Source organism: Schistosoma mansoni (genome assembly GCF_000237925.1).
Source record: "Schistosoma mansoni, WGS project CABG00000000 data, supercontig 0170, strain Puerto Rico, whole genome shotgun sequence".
In the NCBI taxonomy this organism is placed as follows: Eukaryota; Metazoa; Platyhelminthes; class Trematoda; order Strigeidida; family Schistosomatidae; genus Schistosoma; species Schistosoma mansoni.
The window spans coordinates 551,212-571,390 of record NW_017386057.1 but is presented as its reverse complement, the minus strand read 5'-3'; the positions used below and the strand labels follow the sequence as shown (position 1 = coordinate 571,390).

At 36.0% G+C, this 20,179-nt stretch overlaps 1 protein-coding gene across 1 annotated transcript; it reads right to left on the bottom strand.

Moving 5' to 3' along the window:
* Positions 1 to 4,044: 4,044 nt before the first annotated feature.
* Positions 4,045 to 18,278, bottom strand: Smp_018760 (neutral alpha-glucosidase ab precursor (glucosidase II alpha subunit) (alpha glucosidase 2),putative). Its single transcript, XM_018796909.1, has 8 exons — positions 18,232 to 18,278; positions 16,278 to 16,483; positions 14,858 to 16,240; positions 13,699 to 13,927; positions 10,321 to 10,527; positions 8,873 to 9,084; positions 6,460 to 6,709; positions 4,045 to 4,968 (listed from the first exon to the last, which is right to left on the bottom strand). Exons 2-8 carry the CDS (start codon positions 16,373 to 16,375, stop codon positions 4,372 to 4,374), a joined length of 2,976 nt encoding a protein of 991 aa, XP_018646857.1. The 5' UTR covers positions 16,376 to 16,483; positions 18,232 to 18,278; the 3' UTR covers positions 4,045 to 4,371.
* Positions 18,279 to 20,179: the final 1,901 nt, after the last annotated feature.

Here is a 20,179-nt window from a genome sequence, read left to right as displayed (position 1 = left end):
GCCTGCATTCACTAAACTTACAAGATGACTCGTAAGACTATTTTGTAAACTAGCTATTCTTCCTGTACATGGCCCGCGAATTTTAATTTAGAAGATAAAAGACTCGTTGCTCCCATCCTGTGTTTTTTCTTGGTGTGAAGTTCTCGGTTAAGATTGTGTGTTGTGGTTTCATGTTTTCTCCGCCCATCATTGACTGTTGATAACATGTGTTACAATATGTTCTCACTAACTTTTCTTTAAAGCTTACTATTTTCTTCAGTGTCTTCCTAAGAAGGTTTGGTTACTAAGTACTCAACAAATAGCTAAGGTAAAAGTTAGGTAGTGTGTAACTCATTCTTCAGGTTATCGGACTGCTATTAACTCATTACATAGGTCCTGAATAGTGTTGACACGGTCACATTCGTCAATCATCATCTGACATCATCTTGATAATGTAAACTATTCTCATTCTATGAAGCTAGTTATTAGTGCCCTAAGCTATCTTAGCAGAAAGACTTAAATACAAGTGATAGATTTTGGCGATCTAACCAAGATTAAATGAGACAGTAAGACGTTAGGACTACGTCATTTTAAGCCATAACAAAAAACATAAGCGATTCAATTCTCACCCGAAAATGTAAAATGGGCGTGGCATTTTATTTATTTATTTAAAGTTAAGGAGTATGTGTACATCTGACAGACCTTTCAAAACACAATATTTACCCTACTATTGTAGTGAGTAATAATACAAATTTTCAAAGAGTAAAAATGTCGCAAACACAATTAAATAAAAATGTTTATAAATAATAAATTTGCAACATGAAGTTTACTCTGCTAAACTATATCTATATGAATAGTAGCACTTCTGTTGATAGAATGAATTTCAGAAAATCAAGTTAAGCAATTAAATAGCTAATCAAACTACAATGAATATCATTTCATTTAATCAATAATAGAACAGTTGAGAGAACTCAACAGAGTCATTTAAAAAAGAATATAAAAGAGCCACCAGTTGTTTCGTATGTCAGCCATAAATTTATAAATACTACATAACAATAACTAACTTAAACTAAAAATAGATTTTAACTATTAATTAAGGACAGTGGATTTCACAACAACCTAAAGGATTTATTATCAGTACAGTTCAAAGGTCATGTAATAAAAGGGGAAAGATCGTAAGATTATGTGTGATCAATAATCAAACAATGTACGATTATTAAGTGGATATAATTCAAAGTCGATAATTTTTATGGTTAATGTGAAAACAACATTCATAATGTCAAAAAATAAAGGAACATAAATACACAACTTTGAATAATGTACAAGAAAAGGTTAGGGTGAATATATAAATTGAAAGTCCAACATATGATACAATGACAACCAAATGTGACTAGAATCCGATTCATCCGGAACATATTTGTCACATTCATTAGGGATATCACTACAGATAAATTCATTGTGAGGACCACTGACACTTGATATGACATCAGGATATAATTTTTCCGAAATATTTACCTCAAATTAATTAAGAGTTTAATTAGAGAATAATAAATCATTAGGAAGATCAGCATCTACCAAAACTGAATCCGGTTTTTGATCATGATTCGACCAATTCAACATATTATTATCAGAGTTGTTAGAAATTTCATCAGAAATATGTGAAACATCATGACAAACCACATCTGGTACAATTACATGAGAAATCCGATAAGAAGTTGGTTGATTAGAAACATTTGTCTCACAGTGATTCTGGGTTTCATTCAACCCTGGACTGCTATGTGACGTTATACTGCTACTCGAAGTCTTGGATAAAGATAAGGGATCATTAGAAACATCCAACTTGATAGGATCACAATCACAAATTTTAGCATTAATTTTAGCGAAATGAACCATGGTATTACAAATTGACTGAATGTGTCCAGTTTTACCACATCTATAGCATTCAGAATTAAGAAATACACATGAATTACATGGGTGAAACATGCCACAGAACATGCATTCACCAAACTTGTGCTCATCATCGTGAACTGTTCCACAACTCGCCAATGAATTGTTATCTGAATAACCCTGATTACGTATTGCACTGCGACGACGTAGTAAAGTGGTGAAATTCCTGATGGCCTGGCGAGTCATTTCATCTCATTTTTCTCCCTTACTACATTCAAAATTTGTATACTTTACATGATCCAGTAGTAGTTACTTGACAGTTGCATAAGGGAGTGAAATCGGTTTGTCTGGAAATGCCAAAGTCCTTATTAAGCAGTATACTTCTTTTCCGATGAACGTAAGGAAATGAGTCACAATATTAAATCTTCATCATCTTGTTTGGTTATAGCCCAAATTTCGAACCTCTCCATGTAATCCTCGAAAACATTTAAATCTGAATGTATATCCAACCATTCTATCACAGACTCCATCGTGACGCGAATGTGATATTTAAGAGTATTTGAATTAAAGTATGAACCAGTAATCCCAGGAACAACGCAAATTAATCACGAAATATTAGATGACCACGAACGAATGTATCGCACTTCCAATTCAAAATCAAACAGTCATAAATACAAGGGAATCATTTGTTCATACAAACACTACTAAAACACATAACAAACTACTGAACGAAATAGTAGTTAACCAAAACAATCTGGAGCTATGTTACATCATATTCAAGTGACTTTACATTCTTTTCCTGATTCCCCTTTTGTTTCCAATGACATTTAAGATGAAAAACTGCATCTCACCTAGAACAAGCTACAGTAAATTAGTAGAAACATCTCTAGGACTTTGTCTGATAGTTAGAAATGTAAATACTCTTAAATTAGTGCTAAAGACTCAATGATCTCATCCCTATTTTCTTTCTAATTGTCCTTACGACCGGAATAGTTGTTAATTGAAGTTACCATCTCTAAGCGACTTTTCTCTCAAGTCAAAGTAGTGTTACCAATATGATTCTACATTTGAACAGACTAGTAGGTGAGACAGCAATGGAAAACGATTGAATACACAATGATAAACAGAGGCCAGGTTTCACTCAGCCATAATTTGAGTGCATTCGGATGCCACTTATCTTTACTACATCAAGATTGCCTATTTTTACAACACACACCAGCAGTGATATACGTATGGAGAGCTTTATGTTTCTTGTTTTTAAATATAAGTCATGTGGTCATGGTAGAAAAAGGCCATCACTGACCCTATAAAAGTACGTTACTCTTAGGTGTCTTAATCCACTAAGAATGATAGAGGTTCCCCTCTGGATAACCTGTCATCTAAATCCTATAGGGAGTAAAAATAATTGAACAGAGAATCACTCTGCCCATACTGGAATATGATCAAAAGCATGTGTGTTTTCAATTTGATATCCAGTTACGTTCGATGTACACATGATTTGTGGTTAAGTGTCATTAGATCAACATCAAAGTGGTTATAAAAAGCGGTATGGATTTTTAAAATTTATTTTCCGTGTAATATTTCTGACGAGTTCATATGAACAATTAATAACTGACAAGTGAGTAATACCAGGATTCTATGAAATAGTTTTGCTAATAAGTGACAAATTCATTCGAAATCCTAGTTGTTTTCCATTTGTAATCAATCAATTACGCTCTTGCATATAATCACCAATGTCATTAGCACTAAATGTATCACTATTTACACGAATAAGTGACGATTTTTCCACCAGCCTAAAGACTATTTGTGGTTTAAGCCTCATAGTATGCATAACTCAGGGTTGTACTTTTATAGTGGTGTGACACCAGATGACTTGATCTAAGCATATGATATTGAATACACAAATTTTCATTTTGGAGATAAGCCTATATTTAAGATAAATTCGTTGAGGCATTCTTTTAAACTCAGTGCTAATATAAGATTTAACAAGCCATCATATCCTCGTGATTATTCACTGGGATTCGTGTTCAACTCAGTGTTACTTAACATTTTTAATCACAGAGTTTAGACAAATGAGTATATTTTACAATAACGTCTTGAGGTAAATAGCTAAACCATTTATATAAATATAAACTTAAGTCTTTTGACGATCCAATTATAAATTTTAAAAAAATTTCTGTCTCAACTAAACAAATTTACTTTTTAAAATAAAAACGTATTTAAAAGCAATGAAAAATCCTTTGTTTACACTCAAACACAGAACAATGACAAAATAGAAAAAGGGAACTGAGAATGAGAAAATAGGAAAAATCCGAGACGAAGACATGAAGAGTGAAAAGAAGACAAACAGACAAGCAAGAGTACACATTACATTTGAAGAGATGGAGAAAAATGATGTAAAAATTAAAACTGGTCAAGTATTTTAGAAAATAAAATAACTTGAAGCCAAATCATATACACATGAGAGTACCATGTTGAACAAATGGAACTGATGTTAACTATCATTTATAAATCATCCCTGGATTCTTTACCTGTGACAAAATGCACTTCCCACTCATCATTTAAAGAAAGATCAGGTTTACGAACAACAACAATGGATGGTGTGTGTTTGAAACCAGCAGAAAAAACAGAGGACGGAGTAACGGAAAACCCTAAATTTCTTCGTGGTTTATGGGCATCGATCACAGTAACTCTTTCCAAGGGACTATTGAACCCAACAATAACAAAACGTTCAATTTTCGGTATTAAAACATCATCTTTAGGTAGTACTATGGAAGTTTCACCTGGTAATGGTAAACGTTGTAAGCGCAATCGTCCACCATGCACACCTGCACCCGTTGGGTCGACAACTCGTTGGTAAATAATTTTGAAAAACTGGGCATTTGATTTAGAAGTTGAATGGAAATCATCTATGTATATATAACCAACAGCATCAGGCTCCTGAGGGTCCAAAAAAACAACAAACGTATAGGGATCACCACGCATAAGCCATGATGAACGACGTATACGCTCTTTTCGTGGTATAATCCAACCGCCTCGATAAAATACAGGTATGGAATTTATTGTTACTGGATACTGTATCCACTGTCCACCAGCAAATACCTACAATTAAATATAGGAATCTCATGCGACTTTTTCCATTGATAACAAATATAGACTTTATCGAATAGACCAGAACAGTTTATGATAAGAAAATAAACATAATTCCTTGACTTAACAATTAGTCAAGCGTAAGCTTTATGGCATTATTATATTAAATAACAGTTATAGACAAGTAAGATTTTATTTCAAAAACATCAAAACACATTCATATGTTTTCTGGAGGCATTATAAACCTTAACTGATAATATTTAGGTATCACTGCTTTGGGTAGAAAGTTAATAATAAATATATTTTTGTTATATCCTAATGAGTAATAAAATTGTATTTCTGACGTTTCGTGACTTAATGCAGGCCACTTCTTCAGAGTAAATAAACGAACGAATTAAATTAACACAAGTTCGAATAGTACAAAGCAAATAGTATAGATTCTTCTAAAACGCGAACGGAATTGATTTTCTTTAACCCCCTGCTGCAATTAGAGAACATTTCAGAAAAATATGGTAACTTTGTGAGTACAAAACTAAGAAATATCATGTTTTTGAAGTATTATACATGTTCTTTATAAAGTAAAGTGGACAAGAAGTAAGAGAAATGTCAGTCTAGAATACACCTTTTATTTAAATAGACCCGTTTACTAAATTCATCAGTAGTACTATCGATTAGATAATTATAGGGTACATCACATTTCGAAGAGATACGCATATATCTGGCCAAATAACCACAAGCGAATTAAACATTATACCAGTATGATACAAACTAATCACGACAGTTAAAAGTAAAAATAAACGTGACGCCGAAAATACAAAACACTTTTTGATATTCGCTATATATAGGAAGCTTTTACTTTGAAAAATGATAACCATACTCAATTTTGAACTGTAACATTTCATCTTCCAATCAATCACTTTGTTTGTATGATCATCCGTATAATTGAAATTAAGGATTCAATAATAACAAATCTCATACTCAAAAAAACTAATTTTGAGTTAAAACCATGTAGTTTTTACATTACTGTTCTGTAAAATTACATGATACACACATTTAACAACATTAACTATTTTCTTAAAATTAGGACAAAAATCGAACTAATGAGCTCCAGCTTGTCACTTGGATCGATTGTTTTAAGGATAGAATGTTAAAACTAGAACACCTTGTGAATTATACTTGAAGTCTGGATAAATAGTGCAAAACAAGTTTAAGGCAGCTCTTGATAATTATAACAGCATTATAGAAAATGAAACATTCATGAGCTTGTCTGTTGAACTCAATAAATAAAATCATTCTATTTTTTCCAACGAGTCTGGACATTACTCAATGAATCTTTTTGATTATCAATATAATCAGAGACAAACTGTTCTTTTAATATTCTCTTCTTTTCATAGAGTTATAAATAAAAAGTTTAGATTTTTATGTAGGATTTACCCTTATTTTTATGTTAGACATTAGTTGTGAAGCAAAACTATCGAAAATCCCATACAAATGATCATTTACCTCAAGTGATGGATAATGATACCATGTTCCCTTTGGAAAATACAATTGCACAGAGCTAGCACCTTGATCAGTTACAGGACGCACAAGCACAGCTTCTCCAACCATATATTGATCATCCAAATCAAACGTATTCACATCTTTAGGAAAATGAAACCACATTGGTGCCATAACTGGTTGACCGTTCGCCTCCGCACGAGCAAATAATGTATACCAATATGGAAGTAAATGATAGCGAGCTTGTATTGCTTTTCTGTGAAATAAGACCGATCATTTTGTTATCACATGAGTTGACAAATATTTAGCTAGACAAAGGAGTATTTCAACAATTAACATATATTCAAAATATATGTTTAAGTGCACACGGTTTCTGCCATATATGAGAAACAAACTATTCAAAGTTGTAACCATGTCCGGACTCGGACTTAAACTAGTGATAGGGTAATGACGATAGCTTATCATCATTAAAATACCAATCAATGAACAAATTATTAGCTTCTGTATCTGATGTGTGGGCGAGAATGATAATGATTGGTTGTTTTGCTGAGTCAGACATTAGATAGGATGACAAGTGTTATATGTGTTATATATATTCCCCTATCCTTATTATGTATTGACTGTTCCTTGTTGTCGGATTTTGGTGTGGAAATATATTGACGTTCTAGTCAGGCTAACCTCGTGTTCTTGATCTGAATTGTGTTGAAGTCCTGTAGAATAGACACTGGGAGGGAATCTAGTGTAGATATTCATCTAAGGTAAATTAACGTCCCACACACGTGTAAAAAGTGAAAGGACTGTTATAACAAGTATCCTACAGTTTATAACAATATCCATCTTAAAACAGTAATCACATTATATCGTTTTTAAAATTATTATTATTGAGCTACAAGTTCAAGGGATGCAAAGAGGGAGGGTATGAAAAATTGTTGATTGATACGGCGATGAGTTTGACTAATAAATTTAAAGCATAGTTGCTTTAATATTATCCTGAGTGCTTGGACCATAATGATAAGACATTCAAAATTCGCTGCAAACCCTACTCTAAGTTCGAATTTCTTTTAGTCGGGTTAGTTTTTATCTGTCATCATCAGCTACAATGCAATAAATGTGGAGACCACTTAAACCAAGAATTTTTTGTAAAAGCATTCCCAATGATACGGTCAAAAAGTAATGACCGTGAAATAATTAGCCGGAAAAATCTCGTTAAACATATTCTACACCGGAAGGAAGCATTAAGAACCTCAATGAATTTTCCTCACTTTGTTTTAATCATTTAAACTAAGTAAATTACGTTTGTGCGCTACGTTGTGTACTATATTCATTACGTGAGTTAATTACATGATCCGAACGTCCAAGAATAAAAAAGCTGGATTGTTTACCCTAATGAGCCTATAATGGATAATATCATGAAAACGATATTATAGAGGCAAATGATTTAACCGTTAAACTAAATGACATTTCAACCATAATAAAACCTTTGTGTGATAATAACAAAGTACTCCAGTGTCTTTAATTTACCGAAAAATGGAATCAATTAAGACACGCTGGTTTTCAATAGAATGGACTCCATTTCGTGATCGTACCTTAGTCAACAGCCAGGAGGAACTGTTAAGCGAATCTATTCGATGGAAACTGAGAATATTTAATTCTTGAGATAATACCAGTAACTGGTGACAGTTTCTGTGCAAAGTGAACGGTTGAAAATTGGTGACAGTCTAAGGGTGGGGTCATAATGACGAATGTATTGAAACATGACAATAAGTTTCTGTTCAATACTCAATGGCCTAAAAAAGTCAGAGTTCAGTTGTAAAACCGTGAAACTTACGAAATACAAATTGCGCTGGAAATGGAATCTTTCGTAACGGCATGTGTTATCTCTAGAAATCTCGAACTATATGCTAAAACTTACAGTATCTCAACTTTGCGTCAATTAGACCTTAAGTAGGTATCATCGGTTAACAAAACGAACCATTTAGAGTGGGTACATTCGAAAAACAATGAGATCATTTGGGTGTATGAGCCAGAAGATATAGGATTTCGGATGGTATGAAATAAAGTTGAATGGAGTGGCTTAAACACTTTTTGATATATATTCCGGACAACTATTTTTTTAGGATTCAGTTTTTTTCTCTCGTGTTTTTCCCGGTTCATTGGTATACTTTGACCTGTTAGCTGAATTACTGTTTTTGCGTTCTTAAAAGACTTGGGAAACTAACCACATTTTTCACCAGAATAATCTTACTCCCCCCAAATACAACGATAAAAGTGCAAGTGAATGGTTTCGATAAATTTAAAACCTACTCCAGCTACTTTATTCTGGACGGCTGATCAATGTTATCGTTTCCACACGAAGCACGCCTCATATTCTTCGTGCAAAGAAGTCATTGTAATAAACCGCGAGGAATACTGCACTTACCGAATGGGATCAATATATTCCGAGGCCACTAACCAAGGTTCACGACGTTTGCTATCTATGTGTGCATGAGCTCTGAAGAATGGTTGATAAGCAGCCGCCTGATACCATCTTGTCAATAACTCAGAATCTGGATTGCCGAAAAAACCTCCCACGTCAGCTCCACATAGAGTTATCCCCACGATCGATATGCTGAGAAGCATAGAAGTTGAAACCTAGAGTAGCGAGAAATACCATGCATAGTAACCAAGTGCGTAATACATAATCTATAGTTTCTAAAACAAGTAACAACTGTCAACATGTCTCAGGAACTGTTGTGATAAAATGTCGGTAGCTATATCCATAAAATAATAAGGTTAGTAAGTTTAACGCTGAAACCACTATTAGTATCCTTTAAACTTAACAAAATGATCTAAAACGATGAATTGGTTATGATTTGCGTTGTATTTCTACTTACTTACTTAAAACCGATTCAATCAATCAGTCATACGTAACGTAGAACCTGAGAACATGTGTATATCGGTTCAAGTCGCCGTACTTTATTAGCACAGCGAGATGAAATTGCCAAAGCACATCCCAAATTAGTACATGTAGTAACAGTACTAGTGGTGGGAAAAAAGGCACCGAAGATATGATTGGAGAAGATAACATGGATCAGTGGAATAAAAAAGTCTATGAGGTAAATTAGAAACTTAGAATCGATGGGGAGACAGAGAGGGAATGCACCAGCGCCATTACGAACGATACTGAGTTATGTCACCCAAAGTTTTTAACCATCGTTGAAACCAATCAAAACCGTTCAAAGGGTTTCCTACATATCAGGTGGGTCAAGTTACACCGGAGATTTGTTCAATATATTGACCACAATTAGTTGTTCAATCAGTCTTTACCGGGAACAACCAATTCCTGTGAAAGTACTTAACCTTAAGGATTTAAAGTTGTGGAAACTTTGTAAAAACAAAACGCCAAATATTTTAACACAGTATCTAAGGTCTTAATGCAAGGGGAACTGCAGTTTATATACTCCTCGGATTTGAATTGTTCACGGGGTAGTGTGCACGTACAAACACAGATTTCACTTGGAATTGTATGGTCCGAAAATTTTTTGTTAATAGATGTTATTTTAAATAAACATTAATCATAAAATATATCATCAAACCTAACGTGAAAATTTAGGAGTAACTGTCTGAAAAATGTGTAAAAAATAACCGTTTCCTTTTATCTCTTAATACTAGTTTCATAAACCGTACCAATACATCCTTTGTTGAATGAATGACCATAATCCTAAATAAGAAAACAACTTTTAACGGCTGATCTAAAAACCGTGGTCATTATGATTACATAGGACAATATATGAAACTAAATCAAGCACACATCATAATTATTTACGTATGATCCACACAGTTAACGAACTCTTTCAGTGAAAATAAGTGTTAATATCAAAAAATTACCTTTAAGTGTGACCAATCAGCAGTATTGTCTCCGGTCCAAACAGCTGCTGTCTGTTGTGAACCAACAAAAAACGCACGGGTCAACACAAAAGGACGTTCTACGCCGTTCGACCTCAACATGAGTCCATCCCAAGTTGACTTATGCACGTATAACCCATATAAGTTATGTATATCACGATGCTCCCAATCACCTGCATGCTTGGCATCCTTCAAGCAAAAATGGAAACATGTAACAAGAAAAATTAGCAAACAATTAAACAAAGGGATTTTCGACTTTATAAAATGAAGCTGATAATTAGTTCGCACTTCAACCGACTGTTTAGTGAATTTTTAATGTAGACGTTATTTAGCGGCTGTTCTAAACTTATGTCTGCTTTATGATTATAAGTTATTTAACAAAAAAACACAAATAACGCGAAACCTGAAATATGTTTATCACTCTTAGTCACTACATTCCACATCAACACGATCATATGCAATTGAAGAGGGTGAGAATAATATCAAAAGTTGTGGGGAATCGAACAGTAGTAGTTTTAAAGGAGTGAATAAAATCGAGAGATAAAACGTTAAGAACATTAATATGTTCAAAACATTAGGAGAGATAAGTAATCAAAAGACTTACACTGCTGTGACAAATATTAAGCAAATATCTCGGAATTCGGATTGCAAAATACTAATGTTCCAACTATCACAAGACTTTCCCTTGCTCACGCTACTGGGACAAAGGGTTATTGGCTTTATCGGTTGATGTTAGATCCTAAAATGACAATCTTTAGATTTTTCCAACCTGTTTCAATGGTGATCAGCAAGGCGCGCTAATTTGGGAGTAACAAATCTTTCATACACCTCATTTAGGGGAGAGTTACTAGTTTGATCAACCACTTCTACCTAATAATCTACATATGACATCAATATTGTTCACTCAGTGGTTTCATTATGGTAAGGTAATGTTTTAAAAATACGGATGATTGAATGGCATCAACCTACCCCTGTTTTCTAAGCCATCCCTTGCACTCCTAATATGGAAGGAATGAGAATTTAGTACAGCAAAGCCCCCAAATGCCCTGGTACGGCCGAGGGTGGGAAGAGTCAAATCTCTCTCTCGAAATGCTCTCACGCGTATACAGCTACTGTCAAGGATGTCCTACTCACTGCCTTCTCGCCATGATGTTTTTACGAAGTTGAGAGGACGAATGTCCGGTGCTTTAACAGGGTTGATGGATACGGAGGGTTATTTATATTTATCTAAACACATAAATATGGGTACAAAGAGGCACCAGATAAATATGCGCCACACAAATCTCATTTAATTTGTGTGAGGGCTATGATATTGCCCAGATGCCCAAACTGAAGCAGGTGGTTTTCTTAGGGGGCCACACCCCGAGCCTTTGACCTGAAGATCTGATCCACAAGGCAGTGGAGCATCGTGAGGAGATACAGTCCCATGGTAGCCGGTGACCAACGATTGATTCATACGCCATTTGTTCCCTCAGGGAACTGGAGCCCATGTGCACCATTGGTTTGGAATCAGGGTTTTCCAACTGCCCTAGGTGGACTTTCCGTGTCCACCAACCGGGTAAAGTGCTGGACATTCACTTTTCGTCCTCTCAATTTCGTAAACAACACCCCCGCCACGAGAAGGCAGTGAGTAGGACTTCCCTGGCAGAGGCTATATATTCGCGTGGCCGTGTGAGAGCATTTCGAGAGGGAGAGTGGACTCTCCCCACTCTCGGACGTACCAGGTCATTTGGGGGCACGAATTCACCTAGGAGATTTGGAAAACCCTGATTCCAAACTAATGGTGCACATGGACTTCAGGATCTTGAGGGAACAAGCGGCGTATGAATTTACTGTTGTGATGAGCGGTTGCACATAGTTAAAAAGTTCGTGTATCTGAGTTGTTTTTTAAGTGCATGTGGTTGCTCTGTAGATGAGATCAATCTATAAACAGTAAAAACCAAGACAGCTTGTGCCTATCTGGGTCGTCTTTGGTGCCATTCTGATGTTAGTCTGGCTGTTAAAGGTTGGGCTTACAACGCTTTATTGAGAGCAGTTATGGTCTATACCTGTGAAACCTAACCTCTTCATCCTAAATTTAATACTGTTCACAAATTAACAATGGAATGCCCACAAAAGATGGATTTGCGTTATTTTCGAGTTTTCCATCATTGACAGCTGTTGACGAATCATTTAACTTGACGTTACCATCAAACTTTGTCAGTCAAGAGGCTCTATAAAACGTTTTCGTCATTATAAATGGCGTGCACTTTGCTTAAAGCTCTTTACCAGAGAACTTTGTAGGATTAAGTAGTGTCCGTCAATTCTTTGATAGTTGATTTCACTGTTCTTTCGAGTGCACTTTCATACACTCAGCTTCAAGTTACAGTTTGTATAAAAGTTGACTTTTGAGACTAAAGTAGTTAGACCAAAGCTGGAACCAGCTATATAATATTTGGAAGTCAGGTGCTTTGACCACTAAGTCACTGCTCTGTCGAAGATGTCCACTATCCACATTTCAACATAACTTTGTGAACATCCTTGTATGAGCAACTTTTGCCTGATTTCTCAGGTATTTATTTACCTAAAGCGTTTCAACGATGTGATGTACACAGAAGGTATACATTTGGTTACTGATAGCTTATGAGAGGGGTGAACCTTTAAACGTCTCAAGTGACGTTGCGATACTGTACAAGATGTGTTTCTTTCTCTTTGAATTTAATGTCCCCAAGACGGTTTGTGTCATCATGTATCTCGACAGCAGAAGACTAATCAGTTGGCCTTGTCTACCACTTATTTAGGAGGTTTCATGAGTTATGATGGTTTGAGTTTTGACAAGATTTAATTAGGGAGTTTTTAGGCTTCCTTTAACCCTTACAACTTGTAGTAGTGGTGAATCAAACGACTACTTTACTGTTATTTACTTACTACTTATCTCACTCTTTGATAAGTTCTATAGTGTGGCGGTAGTCAGTTGATTAAACTATAAGATATACCTAAACTGTTTTCACATAAATCATGTGGGACATTTCAAAAGATGAATACGGCGATGTCCTCATTCTAGTACGAAAATATCATCAGTTCACATTTTTACACAATTCAACTAGTTATGAAACTATTGTCATCTTAATTCTGGAAAATATTTAAAGCTATGGCTTAAACCGAATTCAAAGTGATACTTGATCTTAATTACAAATCCAACCTATTCAGACAGAGACTCCAACCCATGTCTGAGCAATGACCTATATAGATGTCCTACAATATACGAAGTAAAAACAGTATTAAAGAGAATAGGTAAATATTTACAACACATATTCCAGTTTGTGCAAGCCGTGGCCAAGGTTAAAGACAATAGTACACAAACTAGAGTGGCCTCCTTACTTTATGCATAGTAACTTCAGGGCCATTAAAAACTGATGGTTCACCCATATCATTCCAGGTAAACATGGAATCTTTGCAAACAGGCTCATAAGTAAGGAATAGATTTGACCACCACTGCTGAACAGATTTATCAGTGAAATCAGGCCACGCACTAGATCCAGGCCAACACCAACCATCAAATTCGGTCCCATCTCTAGTTTTGACGAAAATCCCATTATTTTGGGAATTACTAAGAAAAGATTAAACGAAGAGGTTTCTATTAATTAAAAAATTATTCGTCAGAATGATGCGTTTATGTTCGCAATACAAAGAAATGTTTAACACTGATTAATACATCCACTCTAATGCCAGATAATTTACTGGTAGCTTCATTTATGCAAACGGGTTGGAAGAATGGGTTAATTTAGTTTCTGGATATAAACTAGTTCCATACAAAATTAATATCAGATGACAGTACTTGGTGAGTTTTTCTTTTATTTTATTATTTGCACCAACATCCGTGTCCAAAATATGACTAACGACTACACTTACAGGTTTCTTTACCTAAAAATTTTCACTTATTATTATCTCTCTTTGAGAGAACGATAACTTAGATGCTTGAGAAACTTCCTATATGTTCAATACCCTTTGTGGAACCATTTCAATATCATCTAACAATAATGTATGACAGTTTGACTACTAAACATGTTTCCAGAACCATGAGTCAAAAATATGAATTTAAATAAACTGTAGGACTGTAGCAAAGTTAATTAATATAGGATCAAGACAGGAAACTGAAAATAAACTAGCCAGTATTGTTTCAGATATCAATGTCTAAGAAAATGTTTGATATATTATAAAGTAGGTTTTATATATGCAATATCAAGAGGGCCATCACAGACACCATGGAGTTTATAAACGTCTCAGATAGACATAAACAAAATCTTTGTAACAGGACTAAAAACTTCTTCCCTATCTGCAATTCTCGGATGCAATTGTTTTGACATAATTACACACTTGAGATTTGACAGTTTTTATCACCTAATTAGCGAGAAAGCAATTCTGTCAAAGATTCAGTAAAATCTCCATTGTAGTGGGGGAAATTTACCCACAGAACTTTGTGTTTAAAGGAATCATACATAGACAGTTTTCATGAAATGGTAAAAAGTGGTAAAATTACCTGAATAAAGGCCAATTCGGGTCACGTTTAATATGAGGATCAACAACAGTAACGAGCTTTCGACCTTTAACGTTCAGTTTATCAACCATTTCTTTTGGATTTGGAAATTTGGTTCTATCCCAAGTAAAATAACGCTTACCATCAGTGTGTTCAATGTCTAACCACAAAACATCAACAGGCATTTCGTATTCATCAAAATGTTTGTCTACAGAAAGTAAATCAGCTTCATCATTGTAGTTCCATCTACACTGATGATAACCAATTGCAAACAGGGGTGGTAACTTGGTGGTACCTACCACACTAGCATAAGAACGCATTGCATCAGATGGAGTACTACTCATAAACACATACAAATCTACTAAGCCGGACTCAGACATCCACCTCGTTTGTACTGAAGATTTCTCTGGTTTTTTCGAGAAGAAACCGGAAAATATTCCGCTGTTTTTTGAGTTTGAGTAATCAATATCGACCCATGTTTCCGACGGATTAAGCCACAAGACACCTACAGTATTGTTTTGATTGTGCCCCCACATAACAGGGACGGAACCATATAAGGCCATTTTATTATAGACCTCATATTCAAATACATCAAGGTTATAGAGTCTATAAGGGTCGCCGTCACTTGTAGATTTCAAGACGAATCCATCGGCATGTTCTGGGATCCCATAGACATGACTAAATCCCTGAAAATCGAAATCCATTGAGATGGAGTTTAAGCCGTGAGGTCTTGTGTCAAGATGTTCCTTGAAATATTCTGACCATGACTGCTCTTCAGGAGCTGAGTGCTCTGTACCTACATGATCTTGTTTTTCATTTTCCTTGTCCTCATCGGTAGTAGAGTCTTTTGATACACCTGTATTTCCTGAAGAATCTTCGGAACTTTTTACAGCAGAAATATCAACCTCATGATTTTCACTTGGTAGCGTATGGTTGTCATTTTGAGATACTGAATTTTTACTGATAATAGGTTTTTTCCTTTGATGTTCAAAATTTAAAAGGCTTCTCTTATTTGCTGATGCTACAACAACATCATTCAGCAAAAAATCGATATGAAAAGGGTTATAATACACGACTGCCTTGTGTCCAGACTGTCCATCCAACACTAAACTATCCTCAGCAAATACAGACCTGACAGGGGCCTTTTGAACGCTTAGCAAAACGTCTCCTGTAGGTACGCGAAACCTTCTATACTCATCTGTCAATTCATTAATGAGTACATGGAAGATGGAGTGTTGATTATAGGTAATATCCAGTGACAGAGAATGGTTTAGATCTCCAGTGTAAATAACTGCAGTCATTCCATATGGGTTTATCTTGACAGAACTTGGTTCTAACCAGTGCGCAAGTTCCCCGGGTTTTATTTGTCGTTGTCGAGTACAGAACCTGTAATATAAGTAAACTATAAAATCGTTTAACTTACGAGCTTTGATCACATGTTTTAAAATTAGCACGATCTACCGACCACGAGATATTGAGTATCAAGAAAATAAGACCTAAACTCTCTAGCCTCAAAAACATGCTGAAAGAACTGTTTCAACAGGTTAACGAGTTTTGCTTGGTAAAAAAGTGAAGGGATAATCTTGAGTGGGATTCCAGTCTGCCAGGTCAAACGGCGCAACAAAGAGTCTGAGAAAAGAAAAAACGTAGGTCTAAAACTTAGTAAGCATATTTTAAACAACTATATGAATAAAAGATAATAAGTAGTCAGTAATCGACCCGCGAAGAAGGATTCTGAAATTACAAGCTATAATGGCTAGTTTTAGAGAAAACGCTTTCAAGTTTGACATGGTACTAAGTTTTGGAATCGATGTTTAGATAAATCAATATATCAAGTAGAACATGATTGAATCCACGACTGTGTGCATAAATTGATTTTCTGTTCACTATAACTCAATAGAAGAACTATAGCCTCTGCCAGGGAAGTCCTACTCACTGCCTTCTCGTGGCGGGGGTGTTGTTTACGAAATTGAGAGGACGAAAAGCGAATGTCCAGCACTTTACCCGGTTGGTGGACACGGAAAGTCCACCTAGGGCAGTTGGAAAACCCTGATTCCAAACCAATGGTGCACATGGGCTCCAGTATCCTGATGAAACGAATGGCGTATGAACCTATTGTTGGTCACCGGCTACCATGGGACTGCATTTCCTCACGATGCTCCACTGCCCTGTGGACTAGACCTACAGGTCAAAGGCTCGGGGTGTGGCCCCCTAAGAAAACCACCTGCTTCAGTCTGGGCACCTGGGCAGTATCACAGCCCTCACACAAATCAAATGAGATTTGTGTGGCGCATATTTATCTGGTGCTTCCTTGTACCAATATTTATGTTTAAATATAATAAAAATAAATAGAAACTATCTTATGCGGTCTACAACAAATGAAAGGAGCAACCTTGGGGTCTATAGTGTAGTGTACTAGGCAGAAAACAGAAGTCATAAACCAAAATCCATTCTGACAACTGACATTCAGGAGTCTGTAAAAAGGTGGTACGTCAGGTATGTACGACTAGTTAGGTTCAGAAAAATGTGTGTTAAATCCTGACATTAGGATTAATATGGGTATCGTACGATTGACTCAGCTTAATTCATTATACACGTTACACAATTGGTCTTTGTATTAGCAAACTCATCATAGCATACACCACATGTGCATGCCACGGTCTACAGACGATTTGCGCTCTGTATATGGTCTGATGAATCCATGTGTATAAAATATAGAACTTCGTATTCAACATCTTAATATTGCAGTTATTTGAGCTTATCATACAACGGGATGGGTACAGTACACTAAATTAATCTCAAATACGTAAACAACGAAACACAAATTACTCGAGGTGAGATAGACACTAAAATCTAGCGAGCCCGACTGAAGAGCTATATGCCACCCATCTACAACAGACTAACATTGTGCATCGACCAGACTGTGGTTAAAACTCAGCCAGCGTTACTACGATCCCAGCCTCATGAAAAAACCCGTCCCACTTTAGGAGACTGGTGAGTCCATTTTGACTCCATTGCCAGGTCTTCTAATCCGCAGTAAGACCCACTACCGTTACGTCACATACTTGCCAACCTATTGTGATGTCCTTCTTTATTACACGGTTGTTATCGCCTTGGGAACAAATCCTCCAATGTGATAAGAACACGAAGGAGACTGTCTGCAGCTCGAAACAACACAATTTCCTGATAGAGTGAGTATACTATGTGCTGTTTACACAGTACCGCGTATGGAAATCGTAGATAAGGAATTACATGACAGGGAAATAGCCAACAACTCTATAAAAGGAATGTGATAGACCTATGTCTAATAACGAAAACACAAGACAACTACTGATGATACCACAAATTTGAGGTTCAAGGAACCTGACAAACCAAACCTGAGATAAGCAAATGCTCTTTTGAACGCGTCAGACGACCTACAGTCGAAACGCGCGCCGGTGAATGGTTCAAATGGTTCAAATGGTTGAGGACGGAATAGAAGAAGCTTTCGCTTAACGGGCTTCCGTGTCTGGTTGCAGTGGATCACCAATACCTCCAGGCAAAAACCTAGGTATATATTTCATGACAATAATTCATTGTAATATCTACTAGTAGTCTTGAGCATATGAAAAAAAAAAGTTTTCCAAAGAAGTTCATTTTAAATTTCAGTTTGGTAAGAACAGCAGGCTAAGTGACCTGTTTTAGCCCTGGCTGTGGTGATTCAGATTTCTTTTGAAAGCATCAACAGATGAGACTTCAATCACGAGTTGAAATAATGAATTCCACTTGTTGACGATTCGACGAGGAAATCGATATTCAGCTAATAAGTAATTTGTTCTGGGGTTGTGAATTTTTTCTACAGTTTCCTTGTAATTTTTTTTTGGAAGATAAGAGAAGTGAGGGCATATCAGATGCGAATCTATCACTAAGTGTTTGAAAAATTGTGATCTGATCGCCTGACAGCCGCGCTATTCGAAAAAGACAGTTGTAACGGAGTTGAAATCGCCACGTATGACGTTTCTAACAAATTATATTTTCTTTCTAATGCAGGGCGACCAAGCATAAATTCTTTGGAGGAAGAAGAGCAAGCCCTACATACACTTAGCTTACAGGATGATTCATAAGACTATTTTGTAAACTGCCTTTTTCCTCTGTACTTCACCCAACTCGCAAATTTTCATTTTGAAAATGAAAGACTCGTGTCTTCCACTCCGTGTTTTCTCTTGGTATGAAGTTCTCGATTAACATTGCGTGTTGTGGTTTCAGATCTTCTCCGTCTTTTTATGACTGCTGATTACATGTGCTACACAGAGGTATTTTTCCTTTAAGTAAATTTTATAGTGTTGATCGTTAAATTACGCATCACGACTAGTGTTTTTGCTTTAATTGAAGTAATTGAAGTAATTTCAAAGAGTGCCACTTTTTCTATAGAGAAGTTAATCATCTATAATTTACAAGTACAGTTACATAAAACTAAAGGCACTGGTACTTATTCGTCGTCGTTGAATATATCTTCAAGCATTGCTTGTATCCATAGGTGTTAAGATCTTTCTGTAACTACTGAAGTCGGAATTTTTATTGTTTCTTTACTATGACAAGATTGAAACATCGTTGTAGTAGGCCAGCATGCTATTTCCCGGTCAATAAGAGAAGGCAATGTGATAACTGAATTAAGTGGTATCGCAATATGCGCACCGGACTCACACCGGCTGCAAACAAACGGTGCTTCAAGCAATCATCACGTTGGTTGTGTAAATAATGTTGTTCTACTGAGTCTCTGTTGGTTCTAGTTGCTAAACATAGCTAGGAAACTGTCCACTGATAAAAAAACGGCATCAGATGATAAGAACTCTGCTTTCGAGGAAATAGAGAGCGTTATTATGAGCCCACTTCTAGACTTAAATGAGACCATAAAGGTGGACCTCGTCAGGGAAACAAATAAGCATATGGATTTAGGCGTTGTTACAAGGAGAAAGAAGAATCGCTCTGAGAAGAAGAAACTACCTATAGACAGTACTAAGGCATGTGAATCTACGGGTTCAGTTCGGGATTCACATATCAATGTAATACAAACTATAGGAGATCCAAGTCTGAGCAGTAAAGAGGAAGTGATCAAGAGACAAAATAAGTTAAACGAGTGGCTCACAGTCACACCTAGGAGAAGAAAGGTAAGAAAAGAGAACGTAACCTCTGGGTTTGACGCTGCATTGAATTCATAGTGCAAGGAAGAGGCGGTCTTAGGAACTGCGCGTCAAGACAGACCACGCTGAGAGTTCTGTCATTTTTCATAAGTTAAGAGAATCTTCCTATAAGGAAGCAAAGGCTAGATTTGAGCACGACCGCGGT